The sequence below is a fragment of the Patagioenas fasciata genome, chromosome 2, assembly GCF_037038585.1.
Source record: "Patagioenas fasciata isolate bPatFas1 chromosome 2, bPatFas1.hap1, whole genome shotgun sequence".
In the NCBI taxonomy this organism is placed as follows: Eukaryota; Metazoa; Chordata; class Aves; order Columbiformes; family Columbidae; genus Patagioenas; species Patagioenas fasciata.
Window position 1 is genome coordinate 123,421,615 of NC_092521.1, and position 22,120 is coordinate 123,443,734.

The following is a 22,120-nucleotide window of genomic DNA, read 5'->3' on the forward strand; positions in this document are numbered from 1 at the left end:
CAATTTAGAACACTAAATGATATGACTGTGTATTCCATCTTATTACAGACTTAGTGCAACAGCAGTCAAGCACTGGGTTATTGTATAACCTCGTTTTTGTAGAGGGCAGAAATTATAGGTAAAATTTGCATTTTGGCTCCAGAGCATAAAGAATGTCATACACAATTCACCGGGCCAGATTTGAATTGCTATATTGTTTGTAATTGGCAGACAGTGGTTATGACTAAAACAGCAAGATGCTTTTGAAAGGCCATACTTTTCCAGAATGTTTTAGAACTTCTAGTACATCTTTCCATACATATCCAGGGCTGGATTTGATATCACAGATCCATATGCAGAAGCATTTAAAGGTCTATCACTGAGACTTTGATATTGTGAGGACTTGCATTGGCTATAAACCATGTTCTCTAATGTCCATTTGTGTGGTTTTTGTTTGTTCTTTTCCTTTCCAAGTATTTTTACCTATAGAGACTGCTGGCACTAGAGGAAAAAAAATGAAAAACAAGTCTTCTGGTAGTTAAGAGGAACAAAAATTAAGATCTTGGGTTCCATACTCGTAAAAGCCTTTCAAATCTCTTCCATCTGAACATCCCTTACACTTGTGTAGGCAGAAGCATGTTCATGTGTTAGACAAATAATTATATGAAATTGTGATTACGTCATTTTTTAAAAGTAATCAAAAAATCTGTCTGACTATTGGACCTGTTTGCACTAGATCAGTGCAAAGCAGGGGTGAGACATGGATAAACACGGAGTACATATTAAATACCTTGTATAGTTGGAGTATTCAAACACCAGTTGCATTTTGATTACTGTCAACATGCATATTCCTAATTCTAAAATATGTAGGTATAGAGCCTGATGGCTATCCTTTTAAAGTTAAAATCCAGATATAAATACTTCAACAGGGAAGACATTGCTTTGTGTTCTGAGCAATGATCAGGTTGTAGTGTGTTCTCAATTTTGTGTTTAGTTTAATTTTTGGCAGCTCTCATGGATACTTGGAACCCCGTTTAGTTATCGCTACTTCTTTTTGGCATCATGGGCTGTCTATTGAGGCTTCTCTGTGGGCTTCTACTCTTCTGTGCTCTTAGGAAATATCAATCTCTTCAAGAGCACAAAGAGTTTAAGCAGGTTTTGCTGTTTCTCTTACTAGTGAGGTCAAGAACAAGACAGTACAAGCTCTTACCAGTCAAGTGTAGGTTGTGCAGCTAGTGTGGAGGGGATAACAGGCACTACCAGATGTTGCAGTTTGGCTTCACACCTTTATTTTTACCAAAACTCTTAAACATCACTTTTGAGTGAAGTGCTGACAGCTCTTTTATTTAGGCTTATAAAGCTTGCAACTCTTTTGGTATTCCAAGCAAACCAACAATTTGGACATCTACCTGAGTTATGCTCAAGTGAAATGCTGCGGCGATTAGGAACGACGCATACCAGGACGCAGACAGAAATTCACGCAGAGGCAAAGATCTTGTTCAGGAAGGAACGCAGAGCCTGGCCAAGCTGAGAGCTGACCTAGGCCTAGGCTTAGGCTGCCTTCTTTATTCACCATTGACAATTTATAGGATTTACAGGCCTGGACTAAGATGTTTACAAAAAGATGCTTTTCCACTAATTGTTATTAAGAACACACTGAACTCATATGATGTTTGTCTCACTTGTTTTTCCACTCATTCACAGACCAGGCCCAAGGACATTCACACATCCCATGCACTTGGGGGGCGGTTATCCGGCCTGAGATACCATTCTCAAAAGTCTGGGCTATAACTTTTTACAGTTACGAGAAACGTACTTCAAAGTAATCTGTCCAAGACCCTTTATGTTTTATTATGTTAGTATTATGTCTTCGACTGTCCGGACGGTCATGTTAATATTGATCTTCCTTTATCATCCAGGTGGCTGGAACCCCACATCTTGCTTTCCCACATTTTACTTTCCAACAAATGCTTGTTTTCTTTCATCTGTGCTTCACTTATACTCTTGTAATTTATCCTTAGGGAGAAGATTGTCTTCCACCACCATGTAAAGTAGACTTTTACAACATGGTGGCCCTGCTTTGCCATTCCTTATCTGTGTTATCTCCCTGGTGTTTTGCAGCTGTCTTTTAATAAACAGTATAAGAAAGCCGATACATTTCTGTTTGGAGAGTGATCATATTCACCAGAGGGAAGCTGCGGGAGAGAATTATCAGCTTTACAGATTTGGAGAGAAAGCCCAGGAATGTCTTTAAAATTTCAATCCATAGAGCACCATGCCTTAGACAATCTCACCACAGCTCTTGCAATTGCAGAGTGGAAACATCTGTCTGAGACATCAATACCAGCCTCTTGTGTCTCTTCTCTGTTGAGTGCTATCACTGCTGGCTTATTTGTGTTGTTTTGTCTCTGTCATTTTAACTAGCAGCTACAGTGGATGGTTCATTTACTTTATTGCACTTTGTATAATTTTGTCCTACAAAGACGTATTAATGTAGGTGAAGCCCTGTGCAGCATGTACCCTTATTTTAGAGGTATTACCTCCTTAATGTAAACTTCATTAAATACCTTCCTACCAGGCAGTGATGTCAAGATCAACAGTTGTTACCCTGTTCTTGTGTGTGGCTGCTGACAGTAGGTCTTCCATCAATACTGATGATATGAGTCTTTTTTTTGTGTGTGTGTGCATTATTTAGGAACTGAGATCCCCTTCCCTCCACCTCCAAACTCTGTAATAACTAGCAGAGCTGAATTGTTTTACCCTTTTGTTGTCAGTATATGCTGACAAAGACTGATGGTGACTTGCAGACTTCACAACTCCTGTGTATACTCCCAGTTTCCTTTTAGCAGAGCTTAAGAGACAATCTTGTGTCAGAGAAAGTTTTGTAAAACACATTCAAAGTATCTTGCTTCTCATCTGTTTAGTAGTTGACAACAAAGATGTTTCTCATGTCCCAGGAATTCCTTAGGGAGAGAAACATTTGAAAACTCTTGATGTCTTGGGTTCCCAGAGCTTGTTATCAAAAGTAATGTTAAGCCAAAGCTTTGCACTGTGTCAGGAGGAAGTATCTCCACTATAGCATTGCTGACACAGCTGTGGTACTTCCAAGGCCCTGGTTAGCATCGTTGTGAGACTGTGCTCTGTCTTGGCATATGAGGACCCAGCTTCGGTAGCTTGATAGAGCAGTGTTTCTGTGGAGTATGGAAATACCAACAGAGGAATGACAAAGCAATGGCACCAGTGGTGTGTTTGGTGCGGACAGGACCTTTCATTGACAGCATGCTCCAATTACTTTATGAATCAATTTGATACCAAAAATAGCTACTGGCTTCTTTGCAGATTGAGTCTGTTGTGATATGGGAGTGCTATGATTGTGAAGCGCTCCCGATAAGGAGCAGGATATAGCTCCGTAGAGGAAAGTCAGACTAAGTTAGTAGAAATGAATCTAGGAAAGAAGTGAGCACTTCCAATATAAATATAATTTCACTGGCAGAGCTGCTTCTCCTTTAGGATTTTCTGGTGCCTGCAGTTGGAGCTGCAGTCTGATCGTATCACTTGCTGATTTAGCTGAGGCAGTGCCAGTATGTGGTTGGCCTAAGTCACATGAGTGACTCTTCAAACATTTGATCAGAGATCTTTAAAAGAGAATAGGAAGTAAGTAAATGACAAGAAGGTAAGAAAGGCTCATGCTCTTAGAATAGTGGTACAAACCTGATCTGCTGTCTTTTAACCTCCATTACAAAGGAATAGACCTCAGGACTGGCTCTATTCAGCAGGCAAAGCCAGCCATTGCCCAGCAGCCTCCTGAGGGCAGTCAGGCTGCTCCTGCTATATCGGAGGCCTAGGAGGCCATAGGAGTTCTGGTTGCTGCTGAGAAAGGGATCAAGCATGTTGGCAGAGCAACTGTGAAGTGAGAGAGCACCTGTGTGCAGCAGTATCTGTTGCCCCTTTCTTCTGCTCCTTTCCTACCTGACAGATCAACTTGTCATTAAAGCTCTGTCCCAGTTTTGGGCTCAGCATGGCCCCAAGAACATTCCTGTGTAGTAGATAAATGCAGTTTTTCTCACACTGCTAAGAAGCCCTGAGCCAACTTGTAGTAAGTGTACCTTCTGATTGCATTGCAAATGCAGGAACTGAAAGGTGAATGGGAGGTTCTTCCTCACTGTTCTTGATGTGCCCATCTTTGGATTAGCAGCAGAAAGCAGCTCCTCTTGGAGAATCATTTTTGTGCTGCAGGGAAAGCTGTTATGGCCATCTGTTGAGGAAAATGAGCAGTTTGCAATATGTTACATCTGTAAATGGATAAACTTTTCCAAGCATTACGTGTGTTTATATACATATTTTGATGTAATTGAGTGTAACTGAGGAACACAGCTTGCTGCTACATTTCCCTGTAGCTGGTAGCCAGTGTGCTTTTGCAAGGTGGATAGTGGGTAATTCTCATTTCAAATGTATTTTTTGTATATGTAGATGATAATGGAAGGATTAACACAGTAGAGTCATAATCTTACTTGTTCAGAATTGGCTAATTATTCAACCAGTTATTTTGGCTCAAATGTATTCTGAAGGCTCTCATCTGGGTTTATTTGATAGCAGAATTGTGACTGCTACACCTTGGAGTGTTGGGATTATTTGATTTTGTTCTAGGCTTATCTTTCTCTGAAGTATAGTGGAATATCAATTCAACTCAATTCCTTAAGATTCTTGGATAAGTAAATATATTGCAAGGCTTTGGAGTTCTTGTTAAGACAAACACTGTTTTATTTTCCCTCTAGTACCTAATTGGGAGAACTGATTTAAAAAGAAAAAAAGCAGCAGACACATGTCCTTAGAGTGAATAAACTAATAAACTTTTTTCATTTATTTCATTGATATGTCGCTTAGTACAAACAACAGACTAAAATGGCAAAGCTAAGAAAACTGTAATGACTTTTAGTGATAAGCAGTCAAATACATATCACATGGTAGTAACTTTGAAATTGTTGATGAGAAAGAGATTCAATTACATGTTTGTGATTCATTGTGTTGACATATCACTAGCATTCACAAACCACACGTGGTTTGCATATAATAGGTTAGTTGTTTTGTGAAACTCCTCAATATCATGTTTGAAGTGGATTCAATGGTCCTTAGCTTTTCAACGTATCAGTGCCTAGTCCCTGGGCTTACAGCTACCCATGCTTCAGGTATCATCTCAACAGTAATACAGCAGACTCCCAAGACCCAATAGCCAGACCACCAGGGAAATAATTTACTTATTTGGCAGCCTGAATTTTACTGGGGCTTCATGTTACTCAGTCCTGCTCATAAATCCTCAGTTCATGGAGACATGTTATTGGACAGTTTGAACTTTGTTGGCATTTCTTTTCTTTTAAAATATTTTTTTTAACTTTTATAGTTGTGCGAAAGAGCTGTAGAACATCCGTTGTAATGGCTTCGCAAAGGGAAGTGAAATCAAGAAAGAATCCACTTTCTTTAATGTTTTCTGAGATGAAATATGCCTGTTTCATGATTTGGAACACCAGGACTGTTTAGTGGTTTTGCTTGGCATTATTGAGTTCTAAGTGATGGCTTTGGACAGACATGTTTGAGGAAACAAGGTTGTGGATGAGAGGAAAACTGTGGGGCTAGCTGTTGTGGCATGTCAGCATATAGATTAGTCAGTCTGTTTTCTCTCTGGCTTCTACACTGTTCCCTATGAAATATACTCCATTATCCTATTAAGACACCATGCTGTGTTTTATAAACAGTAAAAAAAATGCACCCTCCATAAAAAGCCTGTAAACTAGCCTTGCTGTGGGAGAGGCAGACTCCTTGTGACTGATACAAATCCAGAGAACATAAATAGAGCAAACTTTGAATAATTCTGCAGAAAATCTCCGCTGTCTGCTAAAAAGCATCGGTACTACTTTCCAGTAGCAGAGGACCCTCTTGTCCAGATTTATCCCTAAGGAGCTTCTTTTGATCCCTTATCTGTTCAGTCTCTTGTTTTTTGTATCGATGATTTTTAGTTTTCTCTTCTCCTGCATATTGCAATGTTGTAAGCAGAAGACAGTGGGACCTTTGAGAAAAAAGAGGTGATTGATGCCATTAACTACATAGTAAAGGATCAAGGGAGAATCTTATATTTGCACCTCTAATAGAGGGTAATAGAATATATGTGTATTTTAGCTGCTGAGTCTCACAGGTGCTTTGCATTTCATCAAGTGGGTCTGACTTCAGTGGGGACTACTCAGAACATCCAGAATTGGACACATTCAACCATCTCCCAGTGTTCCAGTTATTGTGGGCTTTTCCCCTCCCTTAACTGAAAAGGAGTTATTTGTATAGGTATAGCACACTTTTGTACAGTGTTCTGTCACACAGTAGATGTCTCAATTTCTTTCCAGTGACTTTCCGTTCTCCCCTTATAATTGAACCAGCTGGTTCTATGGTAATGAGTCCTTTTGAACTGTCAGTGTGTATATATTTCCATTTACACTGCTGGCACTTGTTCTGAACCTTCTCCCCTTCTGTCCAAGTAAATTACTTACACTATCAGATCTGTCTCATTGTTCACAGTAGCACTGCAGTAGATACTCCAGATCCTCTTTGCTTACTGAGTTTATTACTCATTTTGCAGAAGGCTCTTTAAAACTTTGGTAGATGTAACTTCAAATAATCCTCATTAATTGTTGTATGAGTCAGAGAATCAAAAGGAAGGAGGAAAAAAACAGGATTTTTAATTGTATAAACTGTACTGTGGAGGGGTCTGGCTAACCTATTGACTTCTCGTTATATAGTGATTTATATTCCAATTAATTTTGACAGCTGGCATTTTGTTTGTATTAGCTGTGATCATTTAAACTTCTGTAGCAATTTATAATGTAGTTGATGTTGACCAGAATGATTTCTTAATACTGATATGAGAAGAGTCTTGTGCGGTGATTAGAGATACAGCTGATAATCAGGAGTCTGTGCGCGTGTACAAAGATAAGTCGTTGAATCACCATGTTTTGAGACAGTACTGACTGTTCACGTGAAGTAAGTTTCCAGAGATGCACAGAGAAAGGCCAAGGGGCAATGGTCACAGCTGCAATGAGGATTAGACCTAATGAAAAAAATAGTTCACAGTCAGGTTGGTCAAACAGTGCAAGAGGGGTTACAGAAAACCCTATGCTATGAAAATGCTGTGGTGAAAAAAATGTTGCTTTACAGAGGAAATAAAAGGCAATGAACATCAGTTGCTGGGGCTGATCACTGGTTCCCAATCATTGATATACATTTGCAATAAAGATAGATCTATTTTCTCTAGTATTACCCTGGGCTCTTGCTTGCCTGTCTTCAGTCCTGGGTCAACCAGGTTTCTCAGCAAGTTCCTGATTAAGCACATGGGATATCAATTTAATCAACTTGCTGAATCAGACCCTTCTGATGAATTCCTGTATTTCATCATTTGCACAAAGCTTATTTGCCCACCACACAGCTGAGTGAGAAGGGATGGGTTTGCTTTTCAGAACCAAGGAACCCTTGGTGCTGACAACTGATAGGGTAATTCAATGAGACTGGGAATTCCCAATCACATAAAGTTTCTTAAAGAAAAATAATTGCTTATCACAGTTAGTATTATGTCCTACATTCTGCTAGACTTGGAACAGGGAACTAAACAGAGGAACCTTTTAAAACTTTTCTTCCTGAACACCAAACATAATTTCATCCTTCTATATAAATCTTGCTGTTACTGTATTTTGTGTAACTTGGTCCAGCATCATAATGGGGGATAGGATAGAAGCATATAAAATCTTCAAGGCCTGAGAAAAGCACATTTGAAGCCAATGAATAAGTTTAGAGGCATTTAGGTCAGGCCCCACGAGGTGGTTCTGAAGCATTTGAACCCTCTGTGCCTGGTGATTATTTTTTTCATTACTATGTTGCCAAATGATAAAATACACTGACAGAAGACAGGATTGCTTAGGGCACTATATTTCTCAGCTGCCCACTTTATTGAAATCAATGGGTTATTTACTCACTGACTGCTGTGGATCAGATCCTATTAAAAGTTTAATATACTTTCGAAATGGCATTTTATTTAATCAGATTCTCCTTGTCACTTAAAGCTAGTGTTTTCACCTCAAAATGAACATGACTACTTATATTTTGATTTTGCCAGAGTTGTAACATAAATCAGGAATAGAACCAGAGGAAAGAACTTTCCTAGTGCTACAAGGACCACATTTCTTAATTACGTGGAAAAGTGGTTTTCCATCTCTTTCAAACCATGGAGCACTAACTGTTTTCCAGTAGAAGCTGGTAGTCTGAGTTTTATCAATTTTGAGCTGCTAACTGTAGACTTGGTTTTTGTATTTACTTCTATTAGATTGTAAAGCCTGCAAGATCCACAAACTGTAGCTTCAAAGCTTTCCATAGAGTTCAGCTGCTCCTGTGTTTTGAACACGGTCTCTCCTGTATATAATTTATAAATATAAATACTCAGGGAGCAGCTAGTGCTACAGCATCCAGTTCTTTCAGGTCTCGCCCTCTTTTGGAGGCACTTACTCACAGCTCTTCTTTCATGTAATGCTACCATTAGTATTTCCCACTGCATGTTCATTCTGTAAATATATTAATATTTTACCTTTCCAGGAGCAGAGTCTTGCTGTTTACTTTTGCTATTGGCTCATTTTCATTTCATGACCAGCGTGCTAGTAAAACAGATGATTCAGACACAGCCCTCAATATGTGGTGATGGGAAACCTGCAACCCCCAAATCCATTTGTGTGGACTCGGGTCTGGAGTACGGGTTTCTAAACAAGAAGCCCTGTTTTGAAATGCAGAGCGTACGGGTTACTGCCTTTAATCTCAGCATCTTTCTCATTCCCTACTCATTTATTACATGAACTGAAGGTGAGGCTGAACATGCATGTTTCCCTGATTCTTTGCAAGGTGCTGTGGAAAACAAATCGTACTTTGCCCAGACAACTTGTATAAAAGGTTTGGAGATTTTGTGTGTATATGTGCATGTAGCAGAGCAGATAACTTCAAAACTGAATTCAGATAACATCTTAGATTTATTTATTGGTGAATCTTATTGTTTGTGTGAAACTGAAATCAAGGCTTTTAGATCTCTGAGAGGCATGTACTGTTTGTATTTCACATCACAGACACTCTTACTTTGGTGGGCGTGAGATGACTAAACATTTTTAAGCCATTCAGTCCCTCTGAGAGCAGAAAGACATAGCTGGCATATGTGTAATACTGTTTTTCAGTGTAATCCAATTATCTAGCCAGGCACAAACATCTGGAATTGTGTGCTGTTGCTTTAATGAAATATCTATGCATAGGCACCTTTATAGCACTAGTTACCAGAAGGACAGGGCTCATGTCTGTCTTTGCATTTTCTTCATTGTTTTGGAGCCAACGGTCCCAAATCATAGATCAGTACCCACCTGTGCTAAGCACAGGAAAAACAGCAGCTCACGGTGGCAATCTGTACTCTGAAAGGTTTACAATTTGATTTGTATCCTGCCTACTCACAAAGTAGTAGAGGTTGGAAAGGACCTTTGCAGATAATCTGTTTTAAACCCCGGCTTAAAGCAGGTTGCTCAGGGCCATGTCCATGTAAGTTTTGGGTGTCTCTAAAGATGGAGGCTCCACAAGCTCCCTGAGCAGCTTTTTCCAGTGTTCAGTCAACCTTTTGTTAAAAAAACTCATTTTTCTTTAATCAGAATTTTCTGTATTTCAGTTTGTGCTGATTACCTCGTGTCCTGTCACTGGGTACTGCCTGAGAAGAATTTGGCTTTGTGTTCTTTATTTCCCCACCCTCGTCAGGAATTTATATACATCAAGATGATCCTTCTAAGCCATGAATCTCTTAATGTCAGAGCACATGATTTTCTACTGAATCAACTCTAAGTATCACCGAATCACAGAATGTTAGGGATTGGAAGGGACCTCAAAAGATCATCTAGTCCAGCCCCCCTGCCAGAGCAGGAACACTTAGTTGAGGCTACACAGTATGCCAGATGTAGAATATTTTTGGGAGAGTGGGACTGTCGAACTGTCTTCCAAGGTCTTCACTTTGTGTTCTGTAAGGCACATGGTGCTATCAAGGTCTTTTTCTTTTACATAGTGTTTAGAGTTCAGCACAGTGTCCTGTTTTTTCCAGTTGGTAGTCTTCTTCCTTGCTCTTTCACCATGGAGAGGTAAAACCATAAGCCCTGGTCTTGCCTCATCGTTCTGTGCAGTCTGGCACTGGCTGATGAGCTTGCATGGGAAGTGTGTAATGATGAACTGTTTTCCTCTTTTCCAGAGGAAATGAAAGAGAACGCATGCAGCAAGGAACTGGAAACTTCACTAGTATGTGACTTATCACTTAGTTCACTTTCATATCTATTGCTTCCCTCTCATGGATGCAGCTCTTAATCAGTGAATATTATAGCCGTGTGGACATTGAAGGAATAATGAGGTTCTAATGATGTGAAAAAAGAAGACTTTGAAGCAAAGAAAAATGAACAATTCATTCCTACATCAATAATCTACGTAGTTAATTGAGAAAAAAAAAACTTCTTATGCAATCTTACTTGTCTGTGTTTGCGCAAAATAATACTTTTTTAGCCATTTTTGGTAGGCTCAAAATCTATTTTCCAGGCCCCCAGCTTCCTGGTAACATGACTTCAGTACAACAGCCCAAGCTGTTGCTTATATTGAAAGAATAATATAATGGGACAAAAGAATGAGACTGTGGCTTGATCTTTTCCATTGATAAATTTAGAACTTGTAAAAGCTGAAGTAAGGGTTGTATTGCTAAAAAGAAATATAATTTTATACTTATCCGCTGTTCTAAAAAAATAGTGTATAATTATTGTGGGAGGAAGAAAAATACATCTCTCCCCCTCACTCTTCTACTTTTCTCCCTTCTCTTTAGTGTTGAAATCATCCGGTTTAATTAAATCATCAACCTATTTCTGCACAAAGGATGACATTTCATTAATGATATAAGATGTGCGTGAGACAGAATTAACCCAGTTTTCCAATGGATTTCAATTTGGAAAGGGCAACATGTAAAAATGTCTCGTATATGTGTGGGATGAGCTTGTTGAGCAGCTTTCTGAAGGAGATGGGATTATAAAATGATGAATAATTAGACAACAGTCCCTCCCCCTGCCTCAGTTTCTAACAGTCTTTTTGTAATCCCAGTTGATGGAAACTTAGGAACCTGACATCATATATCAGCGATATATTAGAAAGAGAACGAAAAAAAATCCAGACCTGTGATGATTGCTAGCAAAATAAATATAATTACTTATAATTTTCTCTGTTATTTTTAGCTAAATAAAATCCTTGAGTGGTTTTGCCAAAGTTACCACCACCTTAATCTGTTGTCTTTTCAGGAAAAAAAAAAAGTAACAAAAAGAAGGAAACCAGTCTCTCAAACGTTGTTTTGAATCATCGCTTTTGGTAGCACTTTTCTCAGACACTTATTGTGATGCTTAGTTGAGGTACCAGTTGTCAGGTCCCACTTGCATGTGGATGATTGCTTCTCAAGTTATAATTTTATCAGAATAGTTCTGATCAGGCTGGAGCCCAGTTCCCCCTGCTTGCCATTGCTTTAAAGTTAGGACTGTGATCTTGCCATCGCTGACATGAACTGATCCATCACATGGTGTTGTTCTCCACCCTGTAAAAGATTTTGAGAGGTGCTGGTCTATTTGCAGTGTCCAGAGTCTTAGCTAAAAATGTATGAGAAACTAATAGGAGTACATTGTGTAGAAGTTGAATATGCTCTTTGGGCTTTATAACATAGCCTGATATTGTTACCATCCCATATTTTCTTTAGTTTTGCTTTTTTTCCAGTCATGGTTTTTTCCTGATCATTCAGACTTTCCTGAAGTTTACCTGTATGTATTAAAGGTCCACACCACATTGCCAAATTTTACTCTGAATTTAGAAATACCTTTCTATTTTTACCTGTATAATTCATATAGAAACTGGATATTCTGTTATTCAAGGGGTTTGGTTTTCTTTTTAACTTGTCAGAACTGATGAAAGAAAACTTCACTTCCTTTCTAAATTGCCAAAATTTAATTTTTATCAAAACAGTTCTCAAAAATCATTAATCTCTGGGAATGGGGTGTTGTGGAAGAGACAGTGAAGAAGTTTGAAGCAGACCACAAAAAAACCTGTTGATAATCTAGTAAAATAAATCTGCCCTCTGAAAGTGTGAAATTAATTATTTGCAGCTCTCATGGAGGGGGGGTGAAGGCACCTATCCTTAAATTAGGAGACAGATTTTTAGGGGTCAGACTATGAAGCTCAGAAAAAGCGAGCAAAGTGTTTCTATATTCTTTATTGAGGAAAAAAATGATCATATAGTGCTTTTTTGCTAAACTCTGTGTTAAAAATGGATTTTTATTGCTTCTGTTGAGAGCGAAGGCTTGAGTTGGAAGATTGGTGGTGTTTATAATGAAGGGCTAGAGGTTTCCACTATTTCAGCCTTCTGTGTTCACGTAACTGTGATATTTGACCCAAAAGAGCAGACACTGTATAACAACAAGATTTGCCAGCGTAAATATCCTGCCCTTCCGCTTAGACCATCAATCTTGACTACTTGCTTAGAAATGGGAGGAGGTAATCTTCTGTAGTAAGTGTGGAGAGTGAAATGGATTTTGGAATTCAAGGCTGATATGAAAGGGACTGTCTATGGCATTTACACAGCGAGTTTGTGTAAGATGTGTAAGATGAAGTGCATGCTGTTGGATCGGAGTATGGAGAAATAATGGCAGATTGAAGAAGTGCTGAACAAATTTAATTTGTCCTTGTTACTGGAATAAGGTATTATCAGATGAAATTAATAATTACCATCCTGTCTATCCTTTGTCCTGGGGAAATGTGGCTCTATAAGCAGGAACACAGCTGAAAGTTGAGGTCACAGTTCACCCCCAGAGTTCTGGGGCATGGTGGAAAGTTTCATTCTGAAGTTGATTTATTTTCGAACATACGTGATGATGTATGCCTTTCTTCCATAGGTATTAATTTGATTTGATTTTTTCCCTGCTTTTTCTGGATCTTGGGATATGGTCGTATTGGCTAGCAGAACATTGCGTTGGCTTCCTCATAGAAGGAAGGAGTGAACTGTGTGTGCACTGTTCTTAATGGACCTTTTCTCTCTTTCAGATAAAGGAATGCAGAAGATGAGCAACATCTATGAATCAGCAGCCAATACCCTGGGAATTTTTAACAGCCCATGCCTGACTAAAGTGGAGCTGCGAGTTGCATGCAAAGGCATATCAGATAGGGATGCTCTCTCCAAACCAGATCCTTGTGTCATCCTTAAAATGCAGTCGCATGGCCAGTGGTTTGAGGTGAGTCTTTAATAAAATAAAAATTATTCTTCTGATGTGTTAGGATGACATAGAAAAACCGTGGCAAAATTCAAATAGCGAGAACAATAAAGAGAAGAAGCAATTTGAAAGCTGTGGCATAATCTTGTAAGAGTGAAGGGAGATTTTCCATTAACTCTAACACACTTTGAGTCAGACTCTTAATGATACTTTGAACTTCTCTTTGGAGTCGAGATTAAAAATGATGATGATTAAAGAATGAAGCTTCATAAAACTTTTCCCTTTAGGCCCTCTTGTTTCATAAAAGCTATATAATAGCAGAGATAATGATAGTGATCATCATGCTTTCCAATCTAAAGAAGAAAAATGCTGTGAAAGAGAGGAGTATTTATTGGTAGTTGGCGAGGAATTTGGTGATGGAGCAGTTTGATTTGCAAATTTTGAGCATTACATTTGGATTCACAGTTAAAATTAGTAACTTAAACTAATGCATTTGCCTTATCAATTTGTGTCGTATTGTAGATTGCATATTTGATTAAAATCTCACTTCAGGTTATTTTACCTAATCTTAGAAACCATTTGATTGATAAATGGAAACAGGAAATCTTAGAGACATGCAAATTGTAAATAAAGAACATTAGAATGGAATATTTTAAATGAAATCTTGGTAGTTATTTTACTTAAAGATTACACTTGAGTGTAGGGAATGTGTTCGATTCAGTTCCTATTTCCAGTCAGTGTTCATTCCTCTCTTTGCAACAGTTTCAGCATTCAGAAGAAGATTGTGGTATCTATCAGAAGATAAAAATAATAACAACTGTGAGCATATGCAAAAAGCAAAACCCTGAATTTGCTAGTTTTTTTTAATTTAGCATTTTCAGCCAAGTCTGTCAGACGTAGGGGGTCTTCTTCTAGTTATTCCAGCTGTGTGGTTTTAACCTATGGAGCTCTGAAATTTTTCCAGCGCAGGGTCAGCACCAGCATAGCAAACCTAAGGTTTTTTGGCAGTAGTCTTACTGTTTTCTTAGTTTGCTACTGTGGAACCATTAGATAGGTCCCTGGTGGAAAACCACACTACAAATAGAAATAAAATTCCCATGATCATTCTAGTGCTAAAAAATCAGTGTCTTCATGTAATTGAAATTTAAGGTGATATAGTAGTTAGCGGAAAAAAGGGTAATTCTAGCTAGCCACGTAGAAAGGAACATTTAGCTGCACTCTGTGTAAGCACTCAAATAACAGAAATTAAAGGTCAAACTAAGTGAAACTTCCCTGTTTGGAGAGAACAGACTGAAATCTTTTCAGCTATTTCAGTTCTCTGGATAACTTAGAGTGCATTTCGCATAGTTTGTCTTTGGCCAGTTATAAGAGGGGTAAGTAGCTCTGAATTATATATATTCTGATGTTGTAATGGAGATTGCCTGTATTTGATGTGGTTTTTAATTTAGAAAGTGATTGTCTGAATAGAGTAGTTCTTGCAGAACGGATCTGCTCACTGATACCATTCTCATCTTACGTCAGGTGTTCCTACTGTCTAATGAAAGTCCAGGGTAGTCATTTTAGTACAAACAAAAAGTTTTTATTAGTTTATGTTCGTATCAGTGCTGTGGAGCTAATACAGCTCTGACATGCTGAACCTTTTCCTATTCTAGCCCACGTATTCTCAGCAGAATTTTTAATTAAGTTCCAATTGCTGAGTTAAATTGAGCAGAGTCACTCAGGTATAGCTGAAGATGTAATTGGCTGGAAGAATCTTCTGCTGATGACAGTCAATGATCCAGCAAGACCTGAGACAGCAGACAGACTAATAACTTAAGAAAAACAAACAGCTAGTTACCAGTGAAGTAGAGTATATTCAACGTAGAAATCCCTAAATGACATCCTGAAGAGGAGTGGAACTGAAGAGTTTTGCATCTATGGATTTAGTGAGTTCACAAACTTGTCTTGAATTTCCAGATACCTTAAACCCCCTGTAGGTTGGATGTCTCCAAACAGACTGTAGCAAAATCCAGTGTTACTGAAACATGCATGCTGATCACATATTCTGATTGTGTGGAGGGTTTATGAACTGGGAGCAGCTGGGCTGAAGGTACCTGAAATGCAGGTTGTGCTCTCGCAGATAGCCATCTTTAAAATGTATGGAAGGTACTGAGGACTGACTGTACAGCTACTACTGGGCCAGATGCAACTGGAGCTAGTGGGTTTAAGTTGATGGAATTGCATTGTGTATGCTATTAGAGATGCTAGATTGTGATGGATTCACTCTACGGATCAGAGCAGAAAATCTCTGAAAGTGGCAAATGTGTGCATATTTGTTTCTGGGAACATTTTCATAAAACATACCAACCCAAGGAGATTTTTTTTTTTTCAGTTCTGCAGTACTGTGTGTGCATATGTGTTTGTGTAAATTATGCCACCCATCCATAGAAATATAAAATGAAAACATCCATGCTGCTGTAGAGTGAGTAGGTGCTGTTTCCAGAGATTAGAAATGACATATATGGGGTTTTTTTATTTATTTATTTTTTTTTTTAAATGTGATTACTTTTCTGGTTGGTGGTGTTTGGCGGTGGTGTTGTGTTTTGTTTTTTTGTTTTGGTTTTTGTTTTGTACTAAAAGTTGATTTGCTGAGACAGGGCTGAATTTTAGCTCTTCTGGTCATAGTTTTAGGCAGGTACACTTACAGGGTGACCAAATGTTGTATTTTTAAAATTGTTTGTTTAAATAATCATTTGATGGCTGTTTCTCAGTATTGATTTGAATGCGTTCAAGGAGTTTAATTACTGGACTAAGCTTCAGACAGTGAATGGCTGAATGCAGTAGTGGAATCGGGCGAAGGTACGCCATGATGTATTCCTTTGCTCCAATGATTATTTTACTCACCTGCAGTGTGAATGTCCTTGTGTAAGAAATATTAATTGCTGATAGCGCTGGATTCTTTAGCCGAGATGTGTGAGCACTAGACTTCTCATTAACTTCTTACTCCTAAGAAAGTAGTTTGGCCCTGTTCACAGATTGTTATCTGCATATGGCAAGTACTTGTTATCTTGAAAGTCTAGTCAGTCGCTGAGCTGTGCCTGGTCATATGAGATTTACTTGAGATTAGGAGATGTAATATAGCCTGATGTAGCCAGATGGAACGTCATGTCCATAACTATGAAAAGAGAAGAGGAGCTTAGGGAGAGAGCAGCCGTGTTTGGAAATCGGAGAGGAGTTCCTGTAGCTGCGCTCTTACAGCTTTGTGGAGCAGGACATAGAGTATCTGCTACCTTGTGGATCTGAACAGATAGCTGCAGTTATTGCTTTTTTCCCCCTAAGTTTTTATTAAACTTGAAGTAACTGCAAAGCAGTTGCTCAAATTTGTGCTGATGGAATTGGGTGACATTTTTTGGATGGATAGATTTGTTTACTGAAATTTTTTTTTTCATTAAAATGTTATCTGAAGTCACAAATTTGGGGAAACTTCATGAGCTTTGATAAAAATGTGTAGGGCAAACCTGCAGCTTGTTGTTTTGGTGTTTTTAAAATAAAAAGCATTTGCTGGTCATTTAGCATGACATTTGATTTCAAGAATCAACTTGGCATGATTTAAAAAACAAAACTGAGTTATCTTCTTTTTCTTTTACTTTGAGCACTAACCCCACACATCCACACAGACCTTCCTGCAAACAGACAGTAGAGACCAATTAGCTTGGAAAGGCATAGAATTAATTAATGTGTAGAATACCAGTGGAGCCTCCTAAGCAGGCTACTGAGGAATCAAGCTATAGGAAGGACACAGTCTTGCTCTTCATCTCTGTTTGCTTTTCACCTTAGTTCTGCTCTCTTTTATTTCATTTTTCAGTTAATTCCAGTGTCCTTCTCCTTCCTCTGCCTCCTCAGCTCCCCATTTCCATTTCCAGCACCTGCTGCTCATGTTGCTCCTCTGCATATTGAAGAGTGGTGCAGATCCCCTGCACCTTCCTAGCATGGGGGAAGGATCTGAAGAGAAGACCTTGAGGCAGACTTTAGCTACTTGTTTCCATAGGTACCCCAAAGTCTCTCTCATGTTATCCATCTGTGGCTCTTACAGCCCACTGCAGAAGCCAACAAGCCATGAGATATGGGAGTCTGTGGGTTGACATGTTCCATGACTCCACCAAACTGTTCCAAAATAGCTACAAAAGCACTGTGAAGCGGGGAGAGTAGAAAAAAAAAACACCAACCAACCAACCAACCAAAACAGAAATCTCCGCCACAAACAAGAAACCTGAACCGCAAACAACAACAAAAAACCCAAACAAAAAAAGACGAAACAAATAAACCAAAACACACACACAAAAACCAACCCAAAACAACACCAAACAATTCCCCCAAACATATAGACATATACAAAGAAACCCAAATAAATACATTTTTTCAGTTCATGTAGATGAACAGAGTAATAGATGAAACATTTGGATGGAACTGAGAGTTTAATGATCAGAAATAAGAACTACCATCACCAGCAGCTGTACCGAGTCTGACTCAAGGCTTTTCTAATCCTGTTTTGCATCTGTTAGTTGGTGAGAGTGAAGAAGTGTGAGATCAGGGAAATATGAAAGTGTCTTTCCAGTTTGCTCTACCAGCCCACAGCAATTTGCAGTTCACGGAATTCTTATACAAGAGTGTGTGTCTTTGTAGTTAAAATATGTTGGTAGAATAACTTCCATAAATTTCTTCAAATAATTATAACATTTTTGTATTTAAGAAATAAAATGTCATGATATCCTGGGACATAAGAGTTCTACAGCTTGAGTGGTGGCTGAATAAACTAATATTACTTTTATTTTTTGAGCTTGACACTTGCTGATTCATTCTAAGTCCCTTGTTCCTGTATTGGAGGAGCCACTGTGAAAATTCCTCTTCATTTTCTCAGTGCCATTTGAGATTTTAGTCTTCTGACTTATCTGTGACCATATACAAAAGCAACCATTATGTCCTATATTTTGAAGATTAAGCATATCTAACCATCAAGGAACATGGGTTAGTTTAGATGGTTATTTGAACTACCTTTATTTGAGAATGTTTTAGAGATGCAGTGCCAAAAGATATTGCTATATTCCCATAGAGATTTTCAGGCAGTGATTTGGGATTTCTTCTCTGCTTTAAAGCGCTGCGAGGCTTCACAGTGGACTGGTTTATTGGATGTTTGGTGGCTTTTTTGAGTTTATTTTAATAATAGTTAATGCCAGAGGAGATTCTAGATATTCTTTTTCTGATTTGACTCTAAGATTTCAACTTGGTGAAAAAACATCCTGTATAAAATGAAGTTTAATAAGAGTGAGATAAGCATACCACCTTACAAAGATTTTTCTCTGACAAGAAAAGGGCATTACAAAGTTCCAATGAGGTGTTTGTATCAGATTACGCACAATTTGTTGGCAGGGAGGTGCTTTCACTGAATAACTATTATGAAATTAGCTCTTCTCGTTGGGAAGAAGTGCCTGATCCGTTTGCAGATTTGGTGGGGGGAGTTTCTCTTCTGGATGTAGAACAGGGCTTATAACTGGAAATGCTACCTGCATTTTCTCTGGTCAAAGCTTAGGACAAAGTCTTTAATGAAATACTATTTTTATTGTAAATACCTTTGGATTCATGTAAATCTAGTTTGATTAAAGTCCTTGGGGAAGAACTGAACCTAATTGAAATGATCCAGACCTTCATCAGAAAAGAAAGGCAATGAGGTTGCTTTTTAATTAAGCCACCGTGTGGCCAAGGCCATGCCATTCCTGACTTGGAGGTGCCAGTCTAGTTGATTGGCCCCAGATCTCTAGAGTCTTGAGAGCACTTAGTCTTGTGTGCAGATCTGTGCCCTGCACATGATGATCTGTTAGCTCAAATGTTGATTACTGACCTTTGGACCTAAGAAGAAAAGGGAGAAGTCCTGCTGCATTCGTTTCACAAGGAGTATTCCTAGAAGATAATGCTTGAGTTTTTCAGGTGCAATAAGACCCCTCTTGCTCTAACTTGTCAAACAGAAAGCTGTGATTTTATTTACACCATGGCAATGTGCCTGTGTATAAGCTGTTGTAACCTATCATATCCTCATAATTCAATATTGTACTTTTCTTTCTTCTTTTCTTTTTTTTTTTCATTAAGTGCATGTTGATGCTAATGAATGCTTCTTTCCTCAAGACTACGTGGGAACCTCTGTTCCTGCCAAGATTTGCTTTTAGCTTCTGCTTTCTGCTGGTGGTAAATTTCCCTGAAGTCCTTCTGAATAGCATGAATGACAAAGACAGCTCATCTTTTTCAGACACCACTGGAAGCTGCGGGGTCAGTCCGCAGGCTAATGGAATATTTTATCTTTGCCCATTCTTGGCCTGAATTCATCTAATTGGATATTTTACTTTTCAAGCCTTAATATTTTGAAGGCGTCCTTTGTTCCAAAGGTTTGCTTGTTCAAGAGCTCTTGTTATTAACTCTTTCAGGAAAAAGAAAAGTTATCCACATGAAGGGAACCTACTGCAAAGTTTTCTCCATATCATACAGAACGTCTTTCGTAATATTCTAATGCACTGAGTACATTTTTACAAACATATGCATAAACTCAAAACTTGGGGTTATGTTTTGTATTACTCTTCTTTTAAAAAAAGAAAGACAACTCTCTTCTTCTCTCAGTTCTTTTCTAACTACTTATGCAAAGTCCAGAGTCTGAAAACTAAAGGCTGTAAGTCTTTTGTGTCAGCAAATACTTGATTAGAAGCTGGTACTGGGAATTTTTTCCTCCTGTGCCTAGTTCAGAAACATGAACATCATTAAGTTTTGATGAGACTTTTATTTTTACACCCCAGGTAGTAATAAGTGACTATTTATTTTGGATCCATTTTATAATTACTCTCTTTTCCTTTTATCTCATACATCACTACTGCTTTCTCTTGAGCCTCCTCCTTCTCTCAGCATTTAGACACAGCTACAGTGCTTTTTTTCCCCCCCTGTCTTTTTAAATCAACTGGTCTTTAAACTTGAACTCATTTGAATCAGACAGATTGTCTCAACTGAAGTCAAATACTGTCACATTGAGTATATATATATATATGAACTATCATAGTGTTCCACTAGCTCAAACAGCAATTTCTGCCTCTGTAGTGCAGTTTGTGAAATGTGATGCATGCACAAAGGAGAGAAAGAGAAAACTTGCATTGTAGAAATCTGTTTTCTTAGTAAGAGTGGTCCTGTGTGGGCTGGCTGCTTCCTCTCTACCAGAACTGTAGGATCCCCTGCCGCAGCAGCAGCAGGAGGCTGGCATCTGCCTGGATCTGTCCAACTAAATCTCTTCAGGTCCTCTGTCTTCATGCCATGGCAAAGTGAAGAATTTTTTCTCATAGCTTGCATAAATGAATAAAAACAAGTGTAGTCTTTGGCAGTAAGGAGGGAGCACTTGTAGACAGAGGTGGTAAAACCTGCGTGGTCTTTCCCTGATCCTGTGGCCTGGACCATCATCTATTGGAAAGATCTGCTCTTGGGACCAGTTTCCAAATCTGACTCTGGGAGAGCCATGAAGATGAAAGAACCAAAGATGTGTGGAATCATGACGTCATTTTTACATGTTAGGAAATAGTTACCTGCTTAAATATAAGTTTAATACTGTACTAGCTTAGATGAAAATATGGATGACCTGTACTTGTTTAGATTCTGTTTCAGTGTCCAGTGGATCAGCAATTGTGGAAATAATTGAATAATTCTTTTTCTTATGAACAATTTCTGTATAACGTACTCTAACTGCCATCTTCAATTAGGGCACTTCAGTTGCTTTGCAAGCGGCACTGTGCACATATCTTCCCATTGGTACCTGTGAAGGAGACAAGTGGATTGGGTGCTCAGTTGTCAAATTTCTCTATGCCTTTGCAAACCTTTTTTGTATTGTTACTGGTACAAACATCTTGAATTATTTTAAGCTGCCTGAAAATTTTGCTTTCCTCTTAGTTGCTGAGTAATTTGATTGCCAACATGAAATGTCAAGCAACTGGGAGGAGTTCGTATGTATTATTTATCCCATTTGGTTAAAATAATTTGACTGACAAAATATATGACTTACAAGCTCTTTTTGCCTCAGAAACAGAGCACTTGAATTACTCCTCCTCCCCCAATTGCCAATACATATTTGTTATTATCATGCTTTTCTCAATATTTCTAATGATCCTAAGATGTGGTTGCAAATACTGCCTGTAGCTATGCTGTATATTTGATGGTTCTCAATTCATGCTTCACTAACTTTTCATAACTTTTTTCTCAGAATAACTTCCCATGCAAGCTTTGACTCTTAAACAGAATTCTCAATCATTTTCTCATAAATAAGAGTTTTCTGTTATTTACTTTTTAAACCAGGTGAAGCTTTGTAGTTTAGTTGTATAAGGAGGTTAAAAAAAAGCCAAACAAACCACTCAAAATGTTTTCAGAATTATCTAAGGAAGATACAAGGAAAAGGAAGGGTTTACAGTGTTCCCATTTCTTTATCAAGACTGGGTAACTGACTTGGTAATCTCTCACAATTTATGTGTTTATAGAATATATATGAAATTGTCTGTCATACCTGTAGGACTGAATCCCAGTGTATGGTATGTATTATTAGTACTCTTCATATTATCCAGAACATATATAGGATCAGGAATAGATCTAGGGTCTTGCAAATATAATCTGTTTCTTCTACTGCAGAAAGAAATCACCCTTTCTCTAAAATCTGTAGAAGTAATCTCTGTTTGCACAAAAATGGACACTTGAGCTTTTTTGTATATAAGTGTATAAGGACAGCCTTTAAGCAGAATGGTGGTGTCATCAGATAAAGGCACCTGGAGGGGAGA

The 22,120-nt window shown here is 38.4% G+C and overlaps 1 protein-coding gene across 5 annotated transcripts in view; it reads left to right on the forward strand.

Annotated features, from left to right (window-relative positions):
* CPNE4 (copine 4) overlaps positions 1-22,120 on the forward strand; it is a 262,981-nt gene that overhangs the window by 43,180 nt on the left and 197,681 nt on the right. For all 5 annotated transcript variants that reach the window (XM_065832287.2, XM_071804887.1, XM_071804888.1 and 2 more), the window contains one exon: positions 13,132-13,319. In XM_065832287.2, the coding sequence (XP_065688359.1) occupies positions 13,140-13,319 (180 nt within the window). In that variant the 5' untranslated portion in view covers positions 13,132-13,139. The remainder of the gene's footprint in view (positions 1-13,131; positions 13,320-22,120) is intronic.